This window comes from Dipodomys merriami, unplaced genomic scaffold (genome assembly GCF_024711535.1).
Source record: "Dipodomys merriami isolate MVZ:Mamm:240054 unplaced genomic scaffold, mDipMer1.0.p SCAF_598, whole genome shotgun sequence".
NCBI classification, from domain to species: Eukaryota; Metazoa; Chordata; class Mammalia; order Rodentia; family Heteromyidae; genus Dipodomys; species Dipodomys merriami.
Window position 1 is genome coordinate 436519 of NW_027206177.1, and position 24791 is coordinate 461309.

Genomic DNA, 24791 nt, shown 5'->3' on the forward strand with positions numbered 1-24791 from the left:
TAGGTAATATCAACACATAATAAGTAGATATCAAAAAAAAAGTAGATATCAGAAAGGAAGAACTATAAAGAAGTAGATACTAGAAAAGAAATGACAGTAAGAAAATCAAGAGTAAGGTATCAGTGAGGTCATCTCATATTGCAGAAAAGCACCAAAACTTCTGAAAGAATCTTTTACATAAAAAAAAAAAAGCCCAGTTTCTTCATAAACTACAAGATATTCAGGCAGAAACTCTAATGCTGTCAAGTTCCACTTACAAACAAAACACTCAAATACGTTTGTCTTTTAGTGGTTCTGTAGTTGCTTAAGGAACAAGAATGAACTGCATTTTGAAAGTGGCTGGATGATCCAAGATGGCTGAGTCAAGAGGCCCAGCACTCATCTCCCCTATAGAACAACCAGGACAACAAATGTCCTGGTTTCAGGAAGGGAACTGAGGAAGAACAAACACCATGTGTCAATAAGGGAGTGACACAAACTGTACAGGAATCAGAGTCTTGACACAGCAGCACAGAGAGAGGAACAAAACTTACCACAAATGTGACCCTGCCCACCTGCCAAGGCCAATTCCACATCACCAAGACAAGGCAAACAAGAAGACATCACAGATCTCTGTCCACATCACGTAGTAGGAGAGGTTCCATAGCTCTCACTGGCTTTGATCCCAATCTGAAGAACTACCTGATGTTTCTGACTGTTTTGCTCTGGAGAAGTAACTCACTTTGGGCCCCACCTTGAGGACAGAGCCATGGCTAGAGTTCATTCTGCCAAGGGACTGCAGCCACTGCATCTTCACCTCCCTGGAGTCTCACAAACATCCCAACAGCTCTAACACTGGACTGCCACCTCATGACTGCAGCTACTCACCTACACAGCTATGATGTCAGAACACAAGCCTGAGAGCACCCTGAACTTTAGGACAACTAATGCATTCAGCCTGAGGCTCCATCTCCAGCTCACTACTTCAATGCTTTTGGTCTCAGTGCCTCAGCTACAGTTGCCATCATCAGCTTTCCTCTGTGAAGTATGACTGCCACACTATGAGAGAGAGATCCCACCACTATTGCAGCATTCACCTCACAGGGCCTAGGAACCCACTTTACCAAAACCTGGAGCATCACAGGTACAACTGTGAGAGGCCCTCACGACTCCAGCCAGCATCCACTTCTGCAGATAGCTGCCTTAATAATTTTACAGATCCTTCACAACAAGCTTGTCAGTATATAAAAAAGGCACCATTATGCAAGGGTAAACGCAAGACATAATTATTACTGGAAAATAAAAATACTGCTTTATTCCCAGTACATATTAGGTATGAAAGAAGTACTATCATAATTATGAAGAACTGGTTACTTGGCTTTACTGCCAAGTCAAACAGTTTATCCAAAAAATAAAAAAAGTTTTTTAACCTACTTTGTAGCCCAGATATGCAAAATGGAAAATATTCAAAATAAAAAGTTGTTTTATTAACTCCAAAAAGATTGTAATGTTCTACTTAGGAATGTTAACACAAATCTCTAACTAAGATCCCAACAGAATCTTCCTCCATTTGCCCTCAGCTACAACAATATTAATTATAATGTTCAGAAAAGGGAAAATCATAACCAGTATCACTAAATATAAACACCATCTTTTACTGGAAGATTCCCCCCTTCTGAGTATTTCACATCTTCTCTGGAAAGATAAGTGCTGTGTTGGAGAAAATAACAATGTTATTCTAAAACTATCATGAAAGTGAGGTTGGCAGCACTAAGATTACAGCTAGAAGAATTTTCTGATAATATAGACATCTTAAAGCTTAGCAATTAATAGAAATACAAGACTCCTGGGTACAATCCCACTTTAAGAATGGATATCAAATATGTAGAAGCATAGGATGTGATTTCCTACATGACCCAACAAGGGCATGGGTAGTCTCCATATTTTTAGCATCTCTTACTACCTTGCCCTCCCACTTCTCAGTGTAGCTCATGCTGTCTAAAGGGTTCTCTCTTTTCTTCTTCCAATTAGACACACACACACACACACACACACACACACACAACCAATTACTAGCAATCAGAACCAAGTCTCCAATTCTAATAAAAATGATATATGCTATGCAGAAATATAAAAATAAGCTTTATCAGTAACCCTATCAACCCAGAAAAAATGACTATCCTTTTTAAAACGTATTAATAGGTTCCTAACTTTTCTGGATCACAGAAATCTTCAAAAATCTCAGTGAAAAAAGAGATCTCCCAGGAAAATATTATTTTTCCTTTTTTATTCTTTTGTCAGATGTGGGACTTGAACTCAGGACCTGAACACAGGCCCTGAACCTCTTTGTGCTCAAGGCTAGCGTTTGAGCTATAGCATTACTTCTGGTTTTTGAGTGGTTAAAGATAAGAGTCTCATAGTTAGAGATAAGAGTCTCATGGGGAATTTTCTGCCCACGCTGGCTTCAAACCACAATCCTCAGATTTCAGCATCCTGAGTAGCTAGGATTACAGGCACCTGGCAAGAAAATATTCTTTTTTCTTTTTTTTCTTTTTTTTTGTTGGTTGTGGGGCTTGAACTCTAGGCCTGGGCACTGTCCCTCAGCTCTTCAGCTGAAGGTGAGCACTCTACCACTTAAGCCACAATGCCACTTCCAGTTTTCTAGTAGTTATTGGAGGTGAGAGTCTCAAGGGCATTCCTGCCTGGGCTGGCTCTGAATCCATGATCCTCAGATCTCAGCCTCCTGAGTAGCTAGGATTATAAGCATGAGCCACCAGCACCCAAGCTTGAAAATATTGTTCAACAGAATTTTAGTGGCACATGACATTAGATCTCAGATTATATATATATCATATATAGGCCAAGTCTACAGTAATGTATATATATTTTTTATTTGATAAATTGTTAACACTCTTCTCCCTATTCTACATTTAATTTAAGCAGGTTATAACTTTCTTATGCAATCCTTATTTTTCTATGCCATAATTTTAATAACTACATTTTTACTGTTTACAAGAATATAGCACAGCTTTAAATATGTCTCACTGTTAAAAATTTCAGTTGTTCCATTTACAAGTTATCATTTATGCTCATGTTTGTCATACTAAATATAGGGAATTATCCTTTTTAAAAAAAATCAAATAGAATAGTTACTTTATCGAAAGTACTTGGCTGCTCAACTATTACTACTTGAGAGTTAGACAAAACAAATTCAGAAAAGAAAACATTCTTCTAAATGTCGTTTGTTATATCCCAGAAAGAATAGCTAAAATTATACAGTATTATTAACTTACCACGAGTCTCTCACACAGGACTTCACAGCTTAGAATGAGTCAATAAATATTTGACATATAATGTTCCTTTTGCTTTGAGGGAAAAACCCTTTAACAAAACAATACAAAAATTTTCTATGTACTAAGAATATATCAGAATCACCAAGTGCCAGTGGCTCATGCCTGTAATCCTGGCTACTCAGGAGGCTGAGATTTGGGGATCACAGTTCAAAGCAGATTGGGCAAGAAACTTTATGAAACTCTTATCTCCTGCCAAACCTGCCAAAAATCTGAAGTAGAATTGTGGTTCAAGTGGTAGAGAGCTAGCCTTGAGCAAAAAAGCTCAAGGACAGTGCCTATACCCTAAGTTCAAGCCCAAGTTGGGGGGCGGGACCAAAATCTTGTACATGAATGTTTAAAACATATTCTCTACTCTGTATTACATGCACCTATAACATTTCATATTAGCATAAATAAGTGATGAATGACTAAATAAGATATAGTAGATTTGTGAATTTTCTGATATGCTAAGTGAAGGAACACAGTCACAAAGGGCTACATTGTATATGTATGGTTTCACATATATGAAACATCTAGTATAGATAAATCTATAATGACTGAAAGTAGATTATTGCTAAGAGCAATAATTAAGGCCTGACTCTTTAATGAGTAAAGGCTTTCCTTTCATGGTAGGAAAATAATTTCTGGAACTGGATAGTAGTGATGGTTATAGCACTGTGAATACACCTTAAAAGGGTGACTTTTATGATGTTTGAGTTACAACTCATGAAACTCCTTTTAAAAAGAGAATAATAAAAATCATTGTGGGAGGCCTTACACCTATAATGCTAGCTAGAGACCACCCATGCATATGAATGCTAAAGTAAGTCTGCCTGAGTTCAAATTCAGTTTCTGCTAGTAAGTTTGTAGCACCAAGAAAAATATTCTACCTCTAGAACATCATTTACCTCATCTATCAAAGAAAGTAAAATTTATATCTACTTTAAAAAATTACCAGGAAAACTGAGACTGCTATTGAAGTGTCTTAAAACATTACAAGAACCCATTAATCTATGTTTTAGCACATTATAAGCACATGTTTCAGCAACCTTTACAATCTCACCAAGACCAGGAAGTTAACCTTTCTGGTACTATCTATCAATGAACAACTTTTCACAATGACTGCAATTACGTTCCTATATACGTACACATATAAACACTCTGGTGTTTATTCATCACTTAGGTATAATATAATAAATGTATTCAAATCCTACCCACAATGTTACTGTACTTATTAACAGGCATTTGAGAGATAATCAGGTTTAGATGAAGTCAGGAAGGTAGAGGTCCCTCCATGATGGGACATCATAAAAGGGACATCAAAAAGCCAGTCTCCAACTTCACTACAGAATAATACAAGATGGCTAACTGCATCCCAGGTTTATTAAGACAGCCCCCATCAAAACCTAGCTGGAGTGGAAATATGATCATGAACACCTAACCTTACAAACTGTGAGTAAATTAATTTTGTTGTTCAAGCCACCTATAGCTTTATGGCATTTTCTTAATATAAGTGGAATACTTGTATTTTTTTTTTGAAATTTTACTCTTGCGTTAATTGAAATGCACACTCATGGGGCATTTGCCTCTCCTCACAGAGAGAAATCTCTCCCATCACAGATCACCTCCTTCTCATTTGTTACAATGGATTTTTCTTTTTTTTAAATAAGTTTTTTATTGTGAAAATACTGTACAGAGGGGTTACAATTACATGAGCAAGGTAATGGGTACATTTCTTATCAAGCACTGTTGCCTCTTCCTTTGTTTTCCCCTACCATCCCTTCCCTCCCATCTCCACAACTACACTCCCCACCCCCCACCTAAATTGTAACAAGTTCATTTTTCAACATAGCGTCTTGTACATCTCATTGTTGCAATGGGTCCACCTGTATCCCTATTTAAACAATTTGTTTTTTCCCTTCCTTCCCCCCCCCCAAATTATACCAACATCAAATACAGTGAAAACAGGGGTTATACCGTGGGGGAGGGACATACAAAGCAACAAAAAAAATCACGTGGTACCTTATAAATACATTAGAAACAATAGCAAGCAAGGAAAAAAAAACACTGTGTCCTTATGTTGGGGTTCATTTCGCTTAACATCATCTTATCTGACCTATTCTGCTTGTCTCAGACATATACTATTACAAATAAGGGAAACCATGGAACTTATGTTTCTTTGGGCCTGGCTTACTTCACTTAATATAATTTTTTCCAAGTCTTTCCATTTCTAACAAATGGGGCAATGTCATTCTTTCTGATGGAGGCATAGAATTTCATTGTGTATATATACCACAGTTTCTTGATCCATTCATCTACTGAGGGGCATCTAGGTTGGTTCCATATCTCAGCTATGGTAAATAATGCTGCAATAAGCATAGTTGTGCTGGTGGCTTTAAGTACTTGTATTTTCAATAGTTGAATATATGAGGTAAAGTGATTCTAAGTTTTTATTTTGCAAAGTTCATCAAACTATGCAAATTCACAGTGTGGGCAGTTTTCAAAAACTGCAGGATACGTCAGAATAACCTATGGTCAGACAGACATTACATGCCTGCCTACAATGTAATTTCTCACAATATTAAGGTTTCCTGCTTTTCAAAAAGCTACTTTAAGCAGTTCTACTTACTTAAGTAATGGTCAGACAGACATTATACTCATGTCTACAATATGAGTAACAAATTTAAGATTCTTACCTTTTATATCTGCCTGAAACTGTTCTAGATGATTCCTATGAAGTAAAAATAATGACAAATCAGTTTGCATGTGCTTAAGTATACAATCACTAATAGACAACTGATAAAGAATATCTAATTTTGAAAGAATCAGCTGAGTGCAATAACTATTACACTTTTTTAAATTCACATCACTTATCAAACAAAACTTGATTGTTTAAAAACTTGGTGTTTAGCTCAAATTAATCACTTATAAATTGTTGTCTAATATGTATTTTAAAAGTTCAGAAAATACTTGGGTAGGCCATCACTTATCAGTGAACTTAAAGCTTTCTAAAATATTCTATATAAACTAAAATTAAATGTATACCTAATTGGTACTCATTTAAATAAGCATGAGAAAAATGCTAATCATCTCTGAATCTCCCAAATGCAGTAAAGCATCTCATCTCTCTCATTCTGATTATATGCAAAATATTTCTGAACATGCTACATCACCTTCCTGACTGAAATGAAGGAAGCAATGAAGGACGGCTTTCTAAACAAGAGCAGCCCTACTGACTTGGGGGTTACTGCTCTACCACCTAAAATACTATGAGCAACCAGGCAACAGGCTTTTCCTTATGACTGCCAACTACTATTAGTACAAATATGCAGCAAAATTTTAACAAATGCAGAAGTATGAAATGGAAGACAATAAAACTGAGTGTTATTATACTTATTTAACATGTAGATTCAATTATAAATTACTGAAAGTAGATAGCAGACAAGCTTCCAGCTTAGTACATTAATAACAAATTGCATAATAGTATCACGCTATTTCTTTACAGGCTTAAAAAAAAAAAATCCAGTCACTTATAGAGTGCTTACCTCGCATGCATGAGGCCCTAGGTTGGATTCCTCAGCACCTCATAAGCAGAAAAAAGCCAGAAGGGGTGCTGTGGCTCAAGTGATAGGGCACTAGCCTTCAGCTGGAGAGCTGAGGGACAGCACCCAGGCCCAGAGTTCAGCCCCCACAACTGACAACAACAAAATCTCAAAAGCTTTTGTTTCCTTGCTTGTTTTTGAAATAGTGTTTTATCATGTGCTTTAGTCTGGCCTTAAATTTGAAACCCTCCTCCCTATGTATGGCAAGTGCTGAAATTATAGGCAGCCACAAAAATTTCCAAATAAAGGAACTTACCTCTATAAACGTGTATTAATAACTAGTATAAACAACTAATGATAAACTTAATTCACTCTAAATGTGAAATAATCTTCCTGGACGTGTATTTATCTCCTCTTACCACATATAAACTTTGTTCATTGTTTCTGAGTTGCCATTCCAATTTGACACTGCACCTGTAAAGACCATTTTCCTGGGATTTCCTTATTGACAGTACAAGCTTAAATGAGCCAGAATGTTTTATTTAAACTTACACAAAACAGCCTGTGCTCTGCCAACATTTTCTTAGCTCTACAAGGTGTTTTCCTTCCCTTTGAGCAATCCAAACTATCCCATTACAGGGATGACTGTTTCAGGAAAAACGTATTTGATATCTGTTGTATAACAGACATTTGAAGTTTGGGGAAGATAAAATTACAGCCTTTGAAATTTGTGAGACCAGGAGTTATACTTTCTACATGCAGTTTCAGTAGAGTAGGATTTCTCCGTTTTTTTCTACATTTGTATTTCCTATAAGTAAACATGAGACAATGAAAACCGTTGGATCTATTACCAAATGACTGATTTATAAGCTATTATTTTTAAAAATATAATTCATCCTTACTTTAAAATTAAGAAGAAAAGACCATGTAACTAACTTCTTCAGACCTAAGTAAATGGTAGAGTCACAGGCAACTAAATGTACACAATTCTGAGTTTGATCCCACAAAAGACATGATTTGGACAATTGGGAAAACCTGAATAAGGTCTCAATCAATAGATAGGAACAATGCGTCAGGTTTGATTTCTTTTTTTTTTTTTTAAGAGCTATGATATAGTTACATAGCAGACTTTATTTCTGGAAAATACAGTAAATTTTAGAGAAAATGAAGGCTCAGAGTAGTAATTTACTATCAATTTTTAAAAAGTATTCTGTGTAGTCTTTCAATATGTTGAATAAGCTAACACTAGGGAGAAATGAAAATAATGCCTTCTGAAAATTAATAATCCCCTCTAACAAAATAGCATTACCTACACAAATTGATCTGATAGGCTATTTTATAAGTAACAGTATATATTGAGGATTTTAAAAAACCCTTAAAACATTTTTTGTTTTGTTTAGTTTTATAGTACAGTTAAGCTTCACTCTGAAAATCTGACTAAAGAAATTCAAACCACATTTATAACAATGCCAATTCAACTATTATTTAAAATAAATTTTAACTACTATTTAAAATAAAAATTCTATGCTACTGAAAACATTAGTTTGGAGTAACAAAAAACTACCTATACTACAAAGACCATTTTAGAAATATCATCAAAATTACAAAGGCATATTTCTTTTCATCCAGCAATTCTAATTCTAGAATTTTGCCCTATAGATTTACACATATGCAATATATATATGTTTACTGTTTCACTGCTGCATTATTCAAGACAGCAAAAAATTATAAACAACCTTAATGATCAGGTAGTTTAAAAATTATAGTTCATGTGCAAAATGGAATGTTCCACATTTATGAAAATATGGGTATCTTTACATATGATTGCAGGAGTCTGCAATACTGAGAAAAAGGGCAAGATGCAAGACAACATGTTTACAATATCTTCTGACGCACCAAAAACTTATAATAGAAGGAGGAGAAAGGAGGGCAGAAAGAAAGAGTAACCTAGGGTGATTTTGATCAAAATACATTATATACAAGTTGTAAATATTACAATCAAATTCTTTGTACAAGAAATTTATGCTAATAAAAAATAAAGCCAACTCCTGTGTTAGATCAAGAAAAAGACTGAAAATATTTTAATCTTTCAAAAGAATACTTAAGTGCCAAATTCATACCCCACTTGTTCTTCATTTTTAAAGACTGACTAGGGAAGTGGCTCAGATTCACAGACAATCTTAAGAAACATACTCCCCTATTCAAAATATCCTTGAAAACAACCAATGATGCCAGAATTTATTTTTTCTGCCATATACATCTTCTACTGCTTTTGATTTTGGAGTTGCAGCAGATATCTATCCTTTATGAGTAATGGAATATGTGAATCAGATAGTAACTGGGATCAAGAGGAAGGTCATCTATGTGTACCAAGCATTTCTTGTTCCCACTTGAACTCTGAGAAACCAATTTGGGTGACCCAGGGGAGCTCCTAAGCCTCACTACGATCCTAAATAAATAGCCAGGCAAAACAGATACTTTACGCCAAGGTCACCAATGAGGGGCACAATCACTAACCCCAATTGCTAATAAAACAAATAAACAAAATCCAGAGTAAGGAAGAGTAGGACTAAGAAAAGATCAGGAAAAACTACAGTAAAGAAGACAAACTAGATGAGGCCAGATCTTCAGGTTCCTATCAGCTATGTTCAGGGAATTCCATTTTTGTCTATACATTTAGACAAAACATTAAACTCTGGGTAATACTCTGTTTCTTCAGAAAGAAATCAGATCTGTTTCTAAAGCCACTGTCTGATATTGTCTGAGTTTTCTACTGTTTGAGTATCCCAGAGTAAGTACAAAGGCCAAGAACTGTAACTAGATGTCCAAGACATGGTAAATTGTCTCTATCTCAATAAATAAAGCCTTCAACTTACAGGAAATGTTCACTGAAATAGGTCCAGATTAAACTTCAACTTTATGAGACAGAAGACACAAAGATGTTTTGTACTACAATTTATCACAATTATTGTGACAGTTGTTAGCTTACAGCACATTAAAATATAGTATTACTTTTTCCCAGAATTGTGATGATTACCATCTACCTACTAAAAATTTTGTTTAAAAATTGTTTACATCTTTTTCAGAATATTTTATTTCTATCTGCCTAAAGGCTTCATAATAGATGCTTATATTTTATATCTCTTTTCATCAATAAAATGGGAAATGTACATATTCTTTTGAAATTTCTTTCAACTCTGAAAAGACACATAGAAAACTTAGGGCCTCAGAATATCACAAAATAATTCAATACCAGATTTTATCAAGGATATTCCCAAAATAGAGTTTATATAAAATGGTTCTGGGGCTAATAATATAACTCTGTGGTAGCTCAAACATGTGTCTGGTGTAAGCAAAGACTTGGATTTTCTCCCCAGTACCACCAAAAAGTAGAGTGAGTTGCTATGTATTTAAAATGACAGCTCATTATATGGTATAGATGTTTTAGCAATTAACAATACTATATATTGTGTTTGTTACTTTTTTTGTGAAAATACTGTACAGAGTGGTTACAATTACATGGGCAAGATAATGAGTACATTTCTTATTGTTTGTTACTTTTAAACATTTGATTCTGACGGATCTTTCTGTTCAACTTGACTGTGTTATGTAATTCTAATTCGAAAATCAACCTAGAACAGTTGAACTGATTAATTCAATCTGTTAATTGTCCTTATTTTCCTTGGTTATTTTTAAACTTGATGCTTAAACCAGCTTGTCAGTCAGTCATCAAATATTCATTGTTCAGAAACTATGAGCCAAACATTGCTTAAGTGAACAAGTATCTGAATAAAAAAGAAAATTAGTGGCTAAAACAATAGAAAACACTTTAAAGAAGCTGATGCTACAAAAATTAGACTGGAATAATTATTAACAGCAACTTAAATACTTACTAAAGTAGCTAGTGGCTTCCTGGTAGTTTTAAATACTCACTCACCTGTGGCAAATAGGAGCTGCTAGGATCTAATAAGCTTGCAGCTTCATTTTGCAATGTGTTCTGCTGTGTAATTGCATCCTCTCGTTTCCGCTCTTTCTGTCCTGCTTCATCATCTTCATATTCATCTAAGCACTGAAAGAAAGAAGAGTTTCCAATTCATCTTCACATATATTAAGAGTGTTTCAATGGTATATTGTAAAAACAAATTTGATGGAATTAAAGAAACGTTTGTATATTTAGGAATTACACAATAAATGTGTTCTTTTCAGCGAGATGTACATTTTATTCCAGGAAATTCTCTACTTCAAACTGATACCTCCATACACATTCATATCCCTGGCAACATGTCTTCCCTCTTAGCTCTAATTAGCAGGGACCAATTTCTTTAAAAAAAATTCATTCTTTATTATTCCTTCAACAATTAAATTCATTGTGTCTACATTATACAAGGAAGGCACTCTGCAGTGTAAATGATCTATTATAACATTTAATTTATAGTTTAGTAAAGAAGATAAATAGGTCAGTGTATATATGAATATGAAGGAGAAATAACCTAGTGATAAAGGTTACATTCTAGCTTACTATTCCTATAGTAATATAAAGAATATTTTCACTGGGGGAGTTAGGTAAGCATGATATAATTTAAAGGATGGGTATAATTTGGAGCCAACAATTGTCTATCACCAGACTTCACACACATCTCTCTAGTGTCCTCATTATGTAGGTTATCTGTTCTTTACAACATATTTGTAACTAATATACTGATCTAAAGAGCTCAGTGAGAGACACAAAACAGAAAACTTCTTTGCAAGCCTTGTTTACAAAGGCATTAAGACACTGACCAAACCACAGTAAGCAGGGAAGACAACAAGGTTTATAAACAGTGCATAAGAGAACAAAACAAAGGCCACTGTATAAACCAAGAGGGGTCACTGGAGGATTTGTAGACAGCAAGAACTGAAAAGAAGGGGTGCTAGCTTGCCATGAAGCAATTTGGAATGCAGCAGTGGTACTCACTAGACACTATGTGGAATATAAACTATACAACTTGTTAGTAGGGACAGAAGGGGAAAAGTGAGAGAGAACAAGGGAAGAAGTGACATTGTCAGAAAAGAAATGTACTCATTTCTGACTTCTGCCAGGAAACTAAGAGCTTCTGCCAGGATTCACAGGATAACATTCTAGACTCATAATTTCAGGGCCTCATAATTCCTGAGGTCAAGACTGGAAAGACATATCCTGATCTCCAAGAAACATGAATAATAGATAACCTGAGACATTTATACATTTCCTTACATAGCACCAAGGATGTTAATGTTGCAGTTCCTTGGAATATAAGCATAATAGGATCAAAACTACTTTTCAGGAAAGAACCTACGTATAGCTATTGGCTATTAAGAGTATAGATTAATAGAGTTAAACTACAAAAGTAATTTGATCCTGTGAAAAATTATAAATCCTAGGTCAAAAATAGCAATTAGTAAAAGAAATCTGATTATGTGCTACAAATATGTTAACTAATTAGAAATCGCTCAGGAGGGCTGGGAAGTGGCTCAGTGGTAGAGCGCTTGCCTTGCACGCATGCTGGGTTCGATTCCTCAGCACCACATAAGCAGAAAAACCTGGAAGTAGCGCTGTGGCTCAAGTGGTAGAGCAATAGCCTTGAGCTGAAGAGCTGAGGGACAGTGCCCAGGCCCAGAGCCTGGACCAAAAAAAAAAAAAAAAAAAGAAAGAAAGAAATCGCTCAGGATATTTTAAAATAACCTTCTCAGGGAGCAGGGGAGGGAAGATAGTCTCTATAGGTAGGTGGACTTGTAGGAAGGGGGTGTGCCTAGAGTGAGGATATAAAGAAGATTGAATACTGTCAAAATAGACTATTTGCAACTATGAAACTAGAACAAGGAAATAGAATACAGTGTAAACGTGTGTACAGATGTAACAATGAAATCCCCATCCTTTGTATAATTAATTTAAGCCAATAAAGAAATTCTTAAAGATTAGTGCATGTAATGACAAAGTATTAACAAAATGTTAATAAAATCAAACTCAAGATATGGATGTCTGCTGTCATGACTTCTGGAAGTACTGATAAAATCAAGCAAGAAAAACGAGAAGTTTTAGCATTATGAGGGACTCAAAACTGTCATTTAGATATAATTTTTATTTAAAAAGTACTTTAGGATTATGAGTTACATAAGGTGCCTTTTCAACAATAAGCACGAAAATAAACATATATTCTTAAAGTAACATCCATAACAAATGGAATTCATGACCCAGGACTGACACAAAAAGGACTCCCTTTCTAATACATTAAGAGAGAGAAATTCATTATATATACTACTATTAGGTTATGTATTCACCAGTTGGTAAACATCTGCATTACTTCTACCTGAGCCAATAAAGTGTGCTGCTTTTCTTTAAGAAATAATAACTATTAAAAGTAAAAAAAAAAAAAACACCAGGCACCGGTGACTCATGCATATAATCTTAACTACCAAGGTTCAAAGCCAGACCAAGCAGGAAAGTCTGTGAGATTTTTACCTCCAGTTAACCACTAGAAAACCAAAACCAAAACCAAAACCAAAAGTGGTCCTGTAGCACTAAGTGGTAAAACTCTAGCCTTGGGCAAAATAACACAGAGACAAAGCCCAGGTCTAGAGTTCAAGTCCCACAACCAACAACAACAACAAAAAAGTATAAAAACCACTTCTCTGTCATACAAAACTAAGGCTCTGCTGATCCTTACTGCAAAAAACAAATGGTCTAGATTCTTCCACTATAAACAGCAACAAGAGGTAAAGGAAAAGAGATCTATAAACTTAGGCTACAAACTCAAAGGACATATAAAACTGGCCATGAGTTGAAAACTGGTGAAGAATGTGTATAGGGGACTTCTTCCTACCCTCCATACTGTGCATATTCTGAAATTCTGCTTAAAAAGTTGTTAAAACATCAATCAAAATGTAGCTTCATTTTAGTCTGACTAAACTATTTTATTCTAAATAGAAAAACACTTTTGCCTCTTGAAAATAAAATAGTGAATATCATTTGAAAACTTTTTAAAAATAGTATACACTTGGAAATATATTGTAAAGGAATCTCTGAATGAATAATAGGAAGAATGAATGAATACACTATCTGTATGCTGATTTCTTTGTTTTCCTTATAATCATCTGAAATGTGTGTTAAATACAAAGTTACAAGATCTCAGATTTTGGAATCAGAGCCTAGATCCAAATCCCAAGTCTGACACCTAAAATAGCAATAGTAATAGTATATTACTATTTGACTATTTTTTAGATGTAGGTCACTGTAAAGCACTAAGTTGTAGTATGTCATATAATTCCCACAAATCCTTAAGAAGTAACTGTAAAGAAGAATCCAAGAACTAAGTTTACCCAACAGGTTTAGCAAGGACATGAAATGGTTGAGTGGTACAGATAAAACTCCAACCCAAAAACCATCCAATGCCAAACCCTGAATTTTCTAATGGTCAAATGTAACATGTTTGTCAGTTATGACCTTGATGTGCATTGCAATGGAGGGTTTTCATGAAGAAAAAGAAACAGGAAAAAATAGAAATTATCAGTCAGTATTTTTAAATCTTTTGTTTGGCTTACCTGTGAGTCTATTAGGTCACTGTATGAATGCAGAAGCACTGAGAGGTACAGTCCAGTGCCTACAGGCTGATGATTATTGGAGAGAGATGACAGTTATATAAGAGATCATGTGTTCTATGTTTTTCTGTGCTCACTCTTGTTTGTTTCTTTTTTGAGACTACCAAATAAAAGAATTCTTTCAGGATCCTTTCCACATCAATCTCAGTTACTGACAACAGGCCGCATTAACCCAAGCTTCATCATCACTGGATGGACACTTGTTTCCCTATTTCTCATGTACCTACCATCCTACTCTGATCCAAGCCTTGTAACCCTTTGCTCTCCTTCAAATTATTCCATTGTGTCCTCTAAACTTTTATGATAAACCTTGTTAACCTCAGAGGCAAATGAAACCTAGCTGGGTCCTTGAAAACGCCAGCTCCCTGTAGTACTTCAACAGGAAACTGCTTGTTTTCATTTCCTCCATGCCTGACAGAGTTAGTGTCTTCTCTGCCCTTTGAAACAAGTCTCTGCAGCAGGTCACTTTTGCTTACAATGCCAGATCTGAGCAATTCTTATTGACTCAGTAGTAGAATTTTTTGGAGGCAAACTTTTGTTCATCTTGATGTCAGAAGGGATACTACTGGGTTGTGGAACTGAAGCTTGGAATACTATATCATAATTTGGAAAAAATAGTTCTGTTAATAACAAGTAAAAGGGGGCTGGGAATGTGGCTTAGTGGCAGAGTGCTTGCCCAGCATGCATGAAGCCCTGGGTTTGAGTCCTCAGTATCATATACACAGAAAAATGCTGAAAGTGGCCCTGTGGCTCAAGTGGTAGAGCATAAGTCCTGAGCTAAAGAAACTCAGGGATAGTACCCAGTCCCTGAGTTCAAGCCCTAGGACTTGAACTCAATAACAAAAATAACAAATAATAACAAAAACAACAATAACAAATAAACAATAACAACAAACAAACAAACGAGTAAAGCCAGGCGCCAGTGGCTCACGCCTGTAATCCTAGCTACTCAAGAGGCTGAGATCTGAGGATCAAGGTTCATAGCCAGTCTGGGCAAGAAACTCCGTGAGACTCTTATCTCCAATAAATCACTCCGAAAACCAGAAGTGGTGCTGGGGCTCAAGTGGTAGAGTGCTAGCCTTAAGCTGAAAAGCTGAGGGACAGCGCCCAGGCCCAGAGTTCAGGCCCCAAAGTTGACAAAAAACAAAAAAGCCTAGTAAAAGGCTAGGGGAATCTCTCAGCTTACTACAAGAACACTTGCCTAGCATGAGTTGTATTATGGAAGGGGAAAAAAGGAAAAGAAAACTCAACCACTTATCTATGAACATATATACATATATATTTACAACTTTTATTAATACCAATCCTGAAAAAGTAGATTTTGCCTAGACATGTCTTTTTTTTTTTTTTGGTCAGTCGTGGGGCTTGAACTCTGGGCCTGAGTGCTGTCCCTCAGCTCTTCAGCTCAAGGCGAGCGCTCTACCACTTGAGCTACAGCGCCACTTCCGGTTTTCTGGTGGTTTATTGGAGATGGGAGTCTCAAGGTCTCTCCTGCCTGGGCTGGCTGTGAACCACGATCCTCAGATCTCAGCCTCCTGAGTAGCTAGGATTACAGGCGTGAGCCACCAGCGCCCAGCTTTGCCTAGACATGTCTATACAACGTACCCTGACCAGACTCCCTTCCTCCTTTGCTCTCTCTCAATCCTCTTCCTGGCTTCCCAAACCAATCTAAGGTTTCACAGTTCCATTTTCACACAGGTACATAAAGATCTGGACCATTTTCACTCTCCTTCTCCCTATCTCCTCTCTTACTAGTCCACCCATGCCAAACAGGCCTTTGTTTTGCATTCTTGTCTTTTGTTGTTGTTGTTGTTGTTAGTGTAAGGTCTGCTCCTGGATGGCCAGCAGACTCCACCCTCCTCGCAGCAAAGTCTCCGCCCAGTACCTGCGTTACCTAGGCAACTGGGACACCTGGAAGAGACACATCTGCATCTGCTGAAGTCGCATCTGAATTTGATGTGGCCACACCTTTCCCCGCCCATACCCTAGATAAGGCCTAGCCCAGGCCCAGACTCTCTCTCTGCCTTTTTCTAGCTCTCTCTCTCGCTCTCTCAGTTCTTTTCTGCTCTCTCTCTCTGCTCTTGCTGCTCTTTTCTTGCTCTCTCTGTTCTATTCTAGCTCTCTCTCTGTTCTTTTCTTGCTCTCTCTCTTTCCCAGCCACGTGGAGGGCCAACCTTGCCTGGTCCCAGCAGGTCTACTGAATAAACCTACCCCTTACCTGCATACCACGTGCGTGCTGGTGCAGTTCTTACTCGGCTACCTCTTTTTAAAAACCTAACAGTTAGTGTGTAAGATTTTTAAACATTGTCATTGTGGAAAACCTGGAAATTCATTAACAGCAAATCTACTTATGCTACTTGTACCACATATTTATCTGTCTAAAAAGTTTGAAAGTTATAGGACCTTGTTTGGGGCGAGAGACACACAAATGTAATTTCAGCATCATTACAGTGTTTCATACTCTTATTATAAAACATGACATATACAATAAATATACATTGAACTGGAATACTGAAGTGTGTGGTGTAGAGATCAGACTGATTAGATCAGATTACCAAAAATCAATTAAGGCTAAGCAGAAAGTATTACTTGAAGTTCAAATCATAAAGAAACTAGGACACTGGTTTTGGAAGACTGACAAAATAAGTTTATTTTCTTCTATCCAAATGCCTCAATCTATGTACCATATACATTGCTGATGTTACTATGAAGAATCCATATAAGTTTATTAGATGTTTTATAACTTTGCATTAGTTTTTACAAAATCTATTGTCTATGAAGCTCTAGCACTATGGGTACTAGCACAAGTTTTTTCAATGAATTAAAATGAACAGAATCACAACAAAACTAAAACTCAAACAAGTTCAACTGTATTTATGTTTAGTCAGTCATATAAATGTGTCCCTAAAAGCATGATGACTGTCAACTTAATTTTAGACACTGGCAAATGACGTTATTCAAAACTTTTTAGGGAAAGAGAGGTAATTATCATGAAGAAGTAAGTCTCTGTTTTTGTGATCACATAAGTACAAACCATGAATGTGAATTAAGTGTGCTTTCCAAAACAAAAGCTACTGCACCCATGACAGGTATTAGCAGTATTAGGAAAGATTCCACTTGTTTCCTTCATCAAGAACCCTTTAGTCCTATCCATCCAGCTGGTGCCTGATCTGCCTCCTGTGGTAACAACCCCCTTTCATCTTTCAGTGGACCTTTATCTAGCACACACTGCTCTGTTATCACTCAAGTTCCTGCCCTGCTTTTCTTTACCTTCTATCTCTGCTCCAAAGACAACAGGGATTGCCAGATAACTGAACAAAAACAATTTTTCCAAAATAACAGAGAAAGTTGAAATAAGACCAAGTTATTCAGCACCTCTGTGAATACTGTTGGCAAAACTAAACAAGTAATCTCTTATTAGGCAGCAGAAAAAAAAGTGAATATCCATGCTGTGACAATTAAAGCCTGTTATACCCTTAAGACAGAAAGTACAAAAACGGAGTGGAATTAAATTATCTGAATATTATCACATACTCTGGTTTACCTTGCAAAATGCTTGTTACCAATTTGATTCATCACATTTAATTAGTATGCATTTTAGAGCAACAAAATTCAGAGGATCTGATTTTATGGATTTAAAATATTTAAATTTATTATGTATACCAAAAAAAAACCCATCTCTTTATTGCAACAAATTTGATCCTTCAAAACCAGAAACCTTCCATTACAATTCCTTATGTTCACATCAGATGTAATCCAGGCACAGTCAGTATTCAACCACACTACTGGGATCTCATCAGATCTCAGGGCTAAACCATATCAAGTTCTCTAAATATTCATGATCAGAAAGACGACTTTCTCTCTGTCATTTGTTTCAACAAGAATAAACTAGAACTAGTTTCTTTTTATTTTAAACAAACAATGGCATTTTTCCTGACTGCAAAATTAATGTATAGTAGAGAAAACTACAAACAGAAAAGAAAAAAATAATTTCCCAATCTTAAACTGTTACCAGTGTGATAAATCTCTTTATTGGTATCTTTTTTTATTTGGAGAGCTGTGAGCATCTTGTTTTGAGATGTAAATGCATCACCTCATCATCTGAAACAAAACTGCTAGTGGCCACAGTTGTCATTACAGTGTGATTTACTTGTGTTGTGTTGTGAGACATAAGAGCTAGTCTTTCACATGAAATACATGTTGGTACAAACCTAGAACTCCAGCTACAAAGGAGGTAGGAGATGGGAAAATCATGGTTTAAGGTTAGCCCAGAGAAAAATGTTAACAAGTCCCTCATACCTCAACCAAGAAGCTAAGTATGGTGGGTTATGCCTATAATCCCAGCTATCTGGAGATAAAGGTAGGAGAACCATAGTCTCACATGATCTTGGGTAAAATAAGACCTTACTTAAAAATAAACTATACGAGCCGGGCACTGGTGGCTCAAACCTGTAATTCTAGCTACTCAGGAGGCTGAGATCTGAGGATCATGGTTCAAAGCCAGCCCAGGCAGGAAAGTCCATGAGACTCTCAACTCCAATAAACCACCAGAAAACCGGAAGTGTCGCTGTGGCTCAAGTGGTAGAGCACTAGCCTTGAGCTGAAGAACACAGGGACAGCACCCAAGCCCAGAGTTGAAGGCCCATGACTGGCAAAGGAAATAAACACATAAACTATACAAAGGGTGGGTGGTATGGTCCAAGCAGGTAAAGTATCTGCTTAGCAAATGTAAAGCCCTGAGTTCACACCCCAGTACTGAGGGTTTATTTTTTGTTGTTGTTTTTTTTTTTTAAGTAGGCAAAGGATCTGAAATTAATCTGGGCTAAAACAATTGCAAACAGTAGCCCCTAAAACTTTTAAGTTCTGCATTTGTGGGAATGTTTACTCATGAAAACATTCAGAATTTCTCATAGCTAAATCACCCATTGATATGTCTTCATACAGGAGGTTCAATAAAGACTATAGAACTGAAGGCAATGTATCAAGTCCTGAGATTTCTCCAACCCAGAAGGCATTTGCTGAGAATGTAAAAGTATTTGGATAAACACACTGACAGAGTAATTTGTATACATACTTAGACAAAAAGAATGAGAACACTGAAGAATCCTTTGGACAAAGCTTAGTGATCCTGGAATCATTTTTATGCTTTGAAAAACAAAATCAAGTAGTTTCTGTCTCCTTTAGTCAGAATTCTCAGAATTTAACTTGTGATAAATACTACTAAAACAAAGTTACTAGGCAAAAGATTATGGGAAAAGGGATCCTAAAAGAAGAATGAGCTAGGGGCTAGCACCTGCCTGGCAAGTATGAGGTCACCAGGTTCACACTTAAGAAAAAGAATGGCAACAGGTTATTATTATTATTAAGCATACTTTGAAAGCACTGTGCTCAGATTCTATGTAGCATATAATTTTTTGTTTTGTGACTATACCTCAAAACAAGGAAAAAAGTTTAGTTCTACATTTGAGGCTAAAATAAAAGAACTACATAGGATTTTAAGTTACTTTATCTTAAGAAAGTGTCCTTATTTTTGGTTTTGCTCTTTTGTGTGTGTGTGTGTGTGTATGTGCCAACCCTGGGGCTTGAAGTCATGGCTGGGTGCTACCCGTGAGCTTTATTTTGCTCAACACTAGCATTCTACCATTTGAGTCACCAGAGCTCTACTTACTTCCAGATTTCTAACTGATTAGTTAATTGGAGGTAAGAGCCTCATGGACTTTCCTGCCTGGGCTGGTTTTAAACCTTAATCCTCAGATATCAGCCTCCTGAGTAGCTAGGAATATAGGAATGACTTAAAGAATTTTCCATTAGGAATGGAAGAGTTACTTTCAAACAGTTTTCACACTTTTATAGAATATGTAAGATAAAACTATTTTTCCTTGACTCTTTACCACCTTACAATGTGATCAGCTGATAGTATTTGCTCAATTAATAAATATACGGGGGAGGGCTAGGAAGGTGGCTCAGTGGTAGAGCGCTTGCCTTGCATGCCTGAGGCCCTGGGTTCAATTCCTCAGCACCACATAAGCAAAAAGAAAAAAGCCAGAAGTGGCGCTGTGGCTCAAGTGGTAGAGTGCTAGCCTTGAGCTGAAGAGCTGAGGGACAGCGCCCAGGCCCAGAGTTCAGGCCCCACGACCAGAGACTCCCCCCTCTAAAAAAAATAATAATAAATAAATAAATAAATAAATATACGGGGGGGAGAGTTATAAGGGGAGAAAAATGTTCACCAATTTAGACAGTAGCACTCATTACTGATATCTGCTTTAGTTTGGTACTCCGAATCTGAACGTTCAATGAACATATGAAAATGCAGAGTGTAAAGGGTAACCAACTTTGCTACTTACAAACTTCTATTTCACAGGTCTTACAAAGCAAGAAAATCTTCAGTCAGAATAAATTATCTAGCTCCCCTCTGTGAACATGTAAATGTTAATTTGTAAGAGAAAATCAGTGACACAACAACTTTAGAAACTTTTCAAAATTATTAGGGTGAATAGAATTGCCAGAAAGTCCTCTAGAATAGTTTTGTTTTGGTGGTGTTGGGGACTGAACCCAGACTTTTGCATGTGCTCTACCACTGAGCTACATCTCAACCCTAGACTATTGTTTGCATCTAATTCTGCTGTTTCAACAAGAATTTTTTACAAAACATCACACACACACACAGCCCTTATGAAACACAGCCTCTAAATACAAGTTACTCCAAACCCTAGATATTCAGAAATTATTCACTGTATATGGTCAGTCCACATAGTTTATTTACATTTGTGGCTTAAGTCTACAAATGAAAGCAGAGTAAATTAAAGACATAGCTTAACTGGTTACCTGCTATCAACTGTGGAAAAATCCTACTGAACTTTCACAAAGCAAAAATAAAGTGGTATCTCACACATTGGGAAGTGGGGTGGTTGGTGAAATCTTTCATTGTACAAAAACTATCTGAATGACACAGGATTATGAGTTACCATAGCAACCAGATCATTTTGGTCCATACCACTCCAGAAATTCCAGTCGTTTAAAACAAAGCAATGCTAAGGCACTAACACTACTTTACAGTCTCATATGTGTCAAATCAAACATTAAAACACAACAGCATTTAGAAGGGAAAACATTCCTGCGGTACAAATGTGCTTATTATGTAGTTTTTCTTCCTTATAATTGAAATTTAAGATTTGTTAAAATTGCCAAAATCCCGTACCATTGGGTTTTAGTTTGTCTTAAAACTATCCAAAGTTCTTGATCTCATGTCAGGACAGACAAGACTTTTATAATGAGAAAACAAAATGTCTGCAGAAAATAAGTTAATTTTGTCTTAATTTGGACTTGTATGAAAAAATGCTCTTGAGCACATTCTTTTCCAAGTCATTTAAAGAATGATAATAATATGCCTTTCCCATTACACAGTTCAGATCAAATTATATGTCTAACAATTACAACAACTGTGAAGTACTCATTTACATACTTTCCTTCAGTGTTCAGAATACCTTTACTGTTCACCACATTGGAAGACTTAAGAAGTAGGTAACACTAGGTAACAAAAAGCATTTTTTCATACCTCAATTGTTTTTATATTCCCTATATCAAATAACCATTGGTTAAATAATAATTTTCTTCAAAAAATTTTAAAAAACAAAACAAAAACCATTATTCTTGTCAATGATTCCCTTAAAACAAATCTGTTGAGGACAGACAGGAACATTTGTACTTAGTTTACTTTTGCTTTGCAAAAATACTTTCACTTTAAAGACTAAAAGCCCAAGGTAAAGATAACTTAAGGTCTAAACTAGGTTTAAAATTCCCTTGGATTCCAAACAGACTTGAGGCTACACATCATAGTGTTAATAATTCTTAAATAAGAATGGCAGTTTCCAAACAGTGTACTAAAGGGTGATAAGCTCACAGACTCCTCAAAAGACAGTTTGAGGAAACAAAATAACTAGCTATCTGGAATACTGGTTTAACCACTAGCTCAAGCTAATTTGGTTTAAAAAAAATTAGATGATGTTATATTCCTTCCCAGGTCACCGTATCTTAACTAAACTGAGTCTCTATAGTTAAAAAAAAAAAAAAAAAACATTTATAACATGTTACTTGTTAAACAACCAACCTAATAGCTATATCATCCTTCTGATATTTCTTTACGCATTTAGAAAATTTATTTGCATGAAATATATTAGAAAGCAAACAGTGATATTTGCTATTTTGTTTCCAAAAGAATAAAACACGCAGTGCCTGAGACCTAAGAAAGGAGGGCACTGTGTATGAACAGCAGATAGCTTTATATGTCTTTATAGACATTATACATTGCCACTGTGTAGGAATTGTCTTCATCTGGGTCCTCTGATGCTACAATAGAATGCCACCAATTGGTAATTTATAAATAATAGAATATTGACCCATGGCTCATAAGGCTAGGAAGTCTAAGAACACAGTACAGTGAAGAACTTGCAGATTCCATCCTACCAGGAAGGAAGTGGTCAATATTTTTATATAAGGTATTGTATTAGTCAATGAAGACATGTAGTTCTCCATGTGGAATTTAAGGCTAAAGTTAAGTAAAACAATTAATAATTGTATTTAATTAATATAAGTATGTTAATAACTTCCACTTAAATAACATGAAGACATTTTAATGACATTAGCATATAATAAAAACAGTCCACAACAGAAAATAGAGAAAAAAGAAAAAAGGAATTCCAGTGATTAGAAAACCATCCAATCTGTCATGCTTTATCTAATGAATAAGGAAATAAGGCTACTACATAAATAAAATGGTTTTATTTTATACAGGGGTTTGAACTCAGGGCCTATTCATTCTTGCTCAGCTTTCTTGCTCAGGGCTGGCACTCTACTACTTGGGCTATACCTCCCACTTCTGGACTTTTGCTAATTAATTGGAGATAAGAGGCTCTCAGATTTGTCTGCCCAAGCTGTCTTTGAAGGTAGATCCTCATATCTCAGCCTCCAGAGTAGCTAGATTATAGGCTGAGACACTAGCATTCAACTAACAAAATAGTTTTGCATTTTAAAATGTATTAGAAAAAGTACGGTTGGAGTATGGCTCAGAGCAGAGCCCCTGTCAAGCAACCACTAGGCACTTAATTTAAACCCCAGAATCATCAAAAAAGAAAAAAAATACATATCTAGTATTGAGTCAGAAACTGCACAGACAGTATTGCTCAATCAAGACTAAGCTTAAAAAACATAGTAAATAATTATCAACCAAGGTGCTCTGTAAAAATAACAGCAATATAAAAAGTTATGAGCATATTACTGAAGAGATGGTTACTAAACTGAGTTGGCAAGGTTAAAGCCAATAAACTAAAATTCTCACAACCTTCAACGATCCCTTCAAATGTAATTCTAGAAACTTTCTTTAATACACACACTTTAGGAACCAAATGCTTTTGGAGTTATATTGGCATAATGTAAACTGACTAGACATTCTTCCTCAGAGATAATTTTATCCAAATCAGTGACAATGTTTAGTAAAATTAATTATTTGAAATATGGTCATTAAAAGTTCTAAAAATGGCATAACAGACTATATGAGGGAAGAAGAAAGCTATCTTTATGGGATTCCCCTTTTATGGATTAAAAAATCAAAGTCCCAGAAGTTAAATAATTTACTTGTAGTCTTAGTTGAGGGGGAGAAAAAGTTGAAAGGAGAAAATGCACATCATACAAGGGAAGAAACTTTGGTAACTACAACTAAACTGGTTAACATTCCTATATGGCTAACATTCCTAATCTAAAAATCTTACAAAAATCCATGAAGTAAATAAAATTACTAAAGACTAGTAGGTAAAACATGGCCAATAAATTAGATTTGCTGCATTTAATATTCCTTTTTTTCTGTACCCAGAAAAACAGAGCAAAACAAATCCTTAAATTTGATAGGTCAGATACATCCTGCTCATTTTATCCTAGCTGAGGCTTAATTACATTGCTGGTGGTATCAATGAAGAGTCACTGCCAAAAGAATGCCCCAATTTTTTTTAAATGACCACAGATCTGTTTTTCAGTGAAGCAAAATCTGAAGGTATTGAGCAACCCAATTCCCCAAAATAAAAACAAACCTTTTGGCTATATGTATTACAATGATATGGTTTGTGTCCTTACAAATCCAAAGGACATTTAACAACACTAAATTCTCTTAAGTTTTCAAAAATCCCCCACACTTGCCTTTATCATAAAAAGTAGTAATGCTGAAAAGCTGAAGGGAAATCCTGATATTCATGTTTTGCAAATGTGCTTTTAATTTCTCTGATGACTAAAGGCTATAATAATGTCACTAGGAAAACAGAAGAAGGCTGAGTGAGCA

The 24791-nt window shown here is 35.8% G+C and overlaps 1 protein-coding gene across 2 annotated transcripts in view; it reads right to left on the minus strand.

The window, feature by feature from the left end:
- Positions 1-24791, minus strand: part of LOC138813400 (PRKC apoptosis WT1 regulator protein-like) — a 69612-nt gene that overhangs the window by 13621 nt on the left and 31200 nt on the right. For both annotated transcript variants that reach the window (XM_070001794.1, XM_070001795.1), the window contains 2 exons: positions 10791-10922; positions 6008-6042 (listed from right to left, as the gene is read on the minus strand). In XM_070001794.1, coding sequence (XP_069857895.1) covers positions 6008-6042; positions 10791-10922 — 167 coding nt within the window. The remainder of the gene's footprint in view (positions 1-6007; positions 6043-10790; positions 10923-24791) is intronic.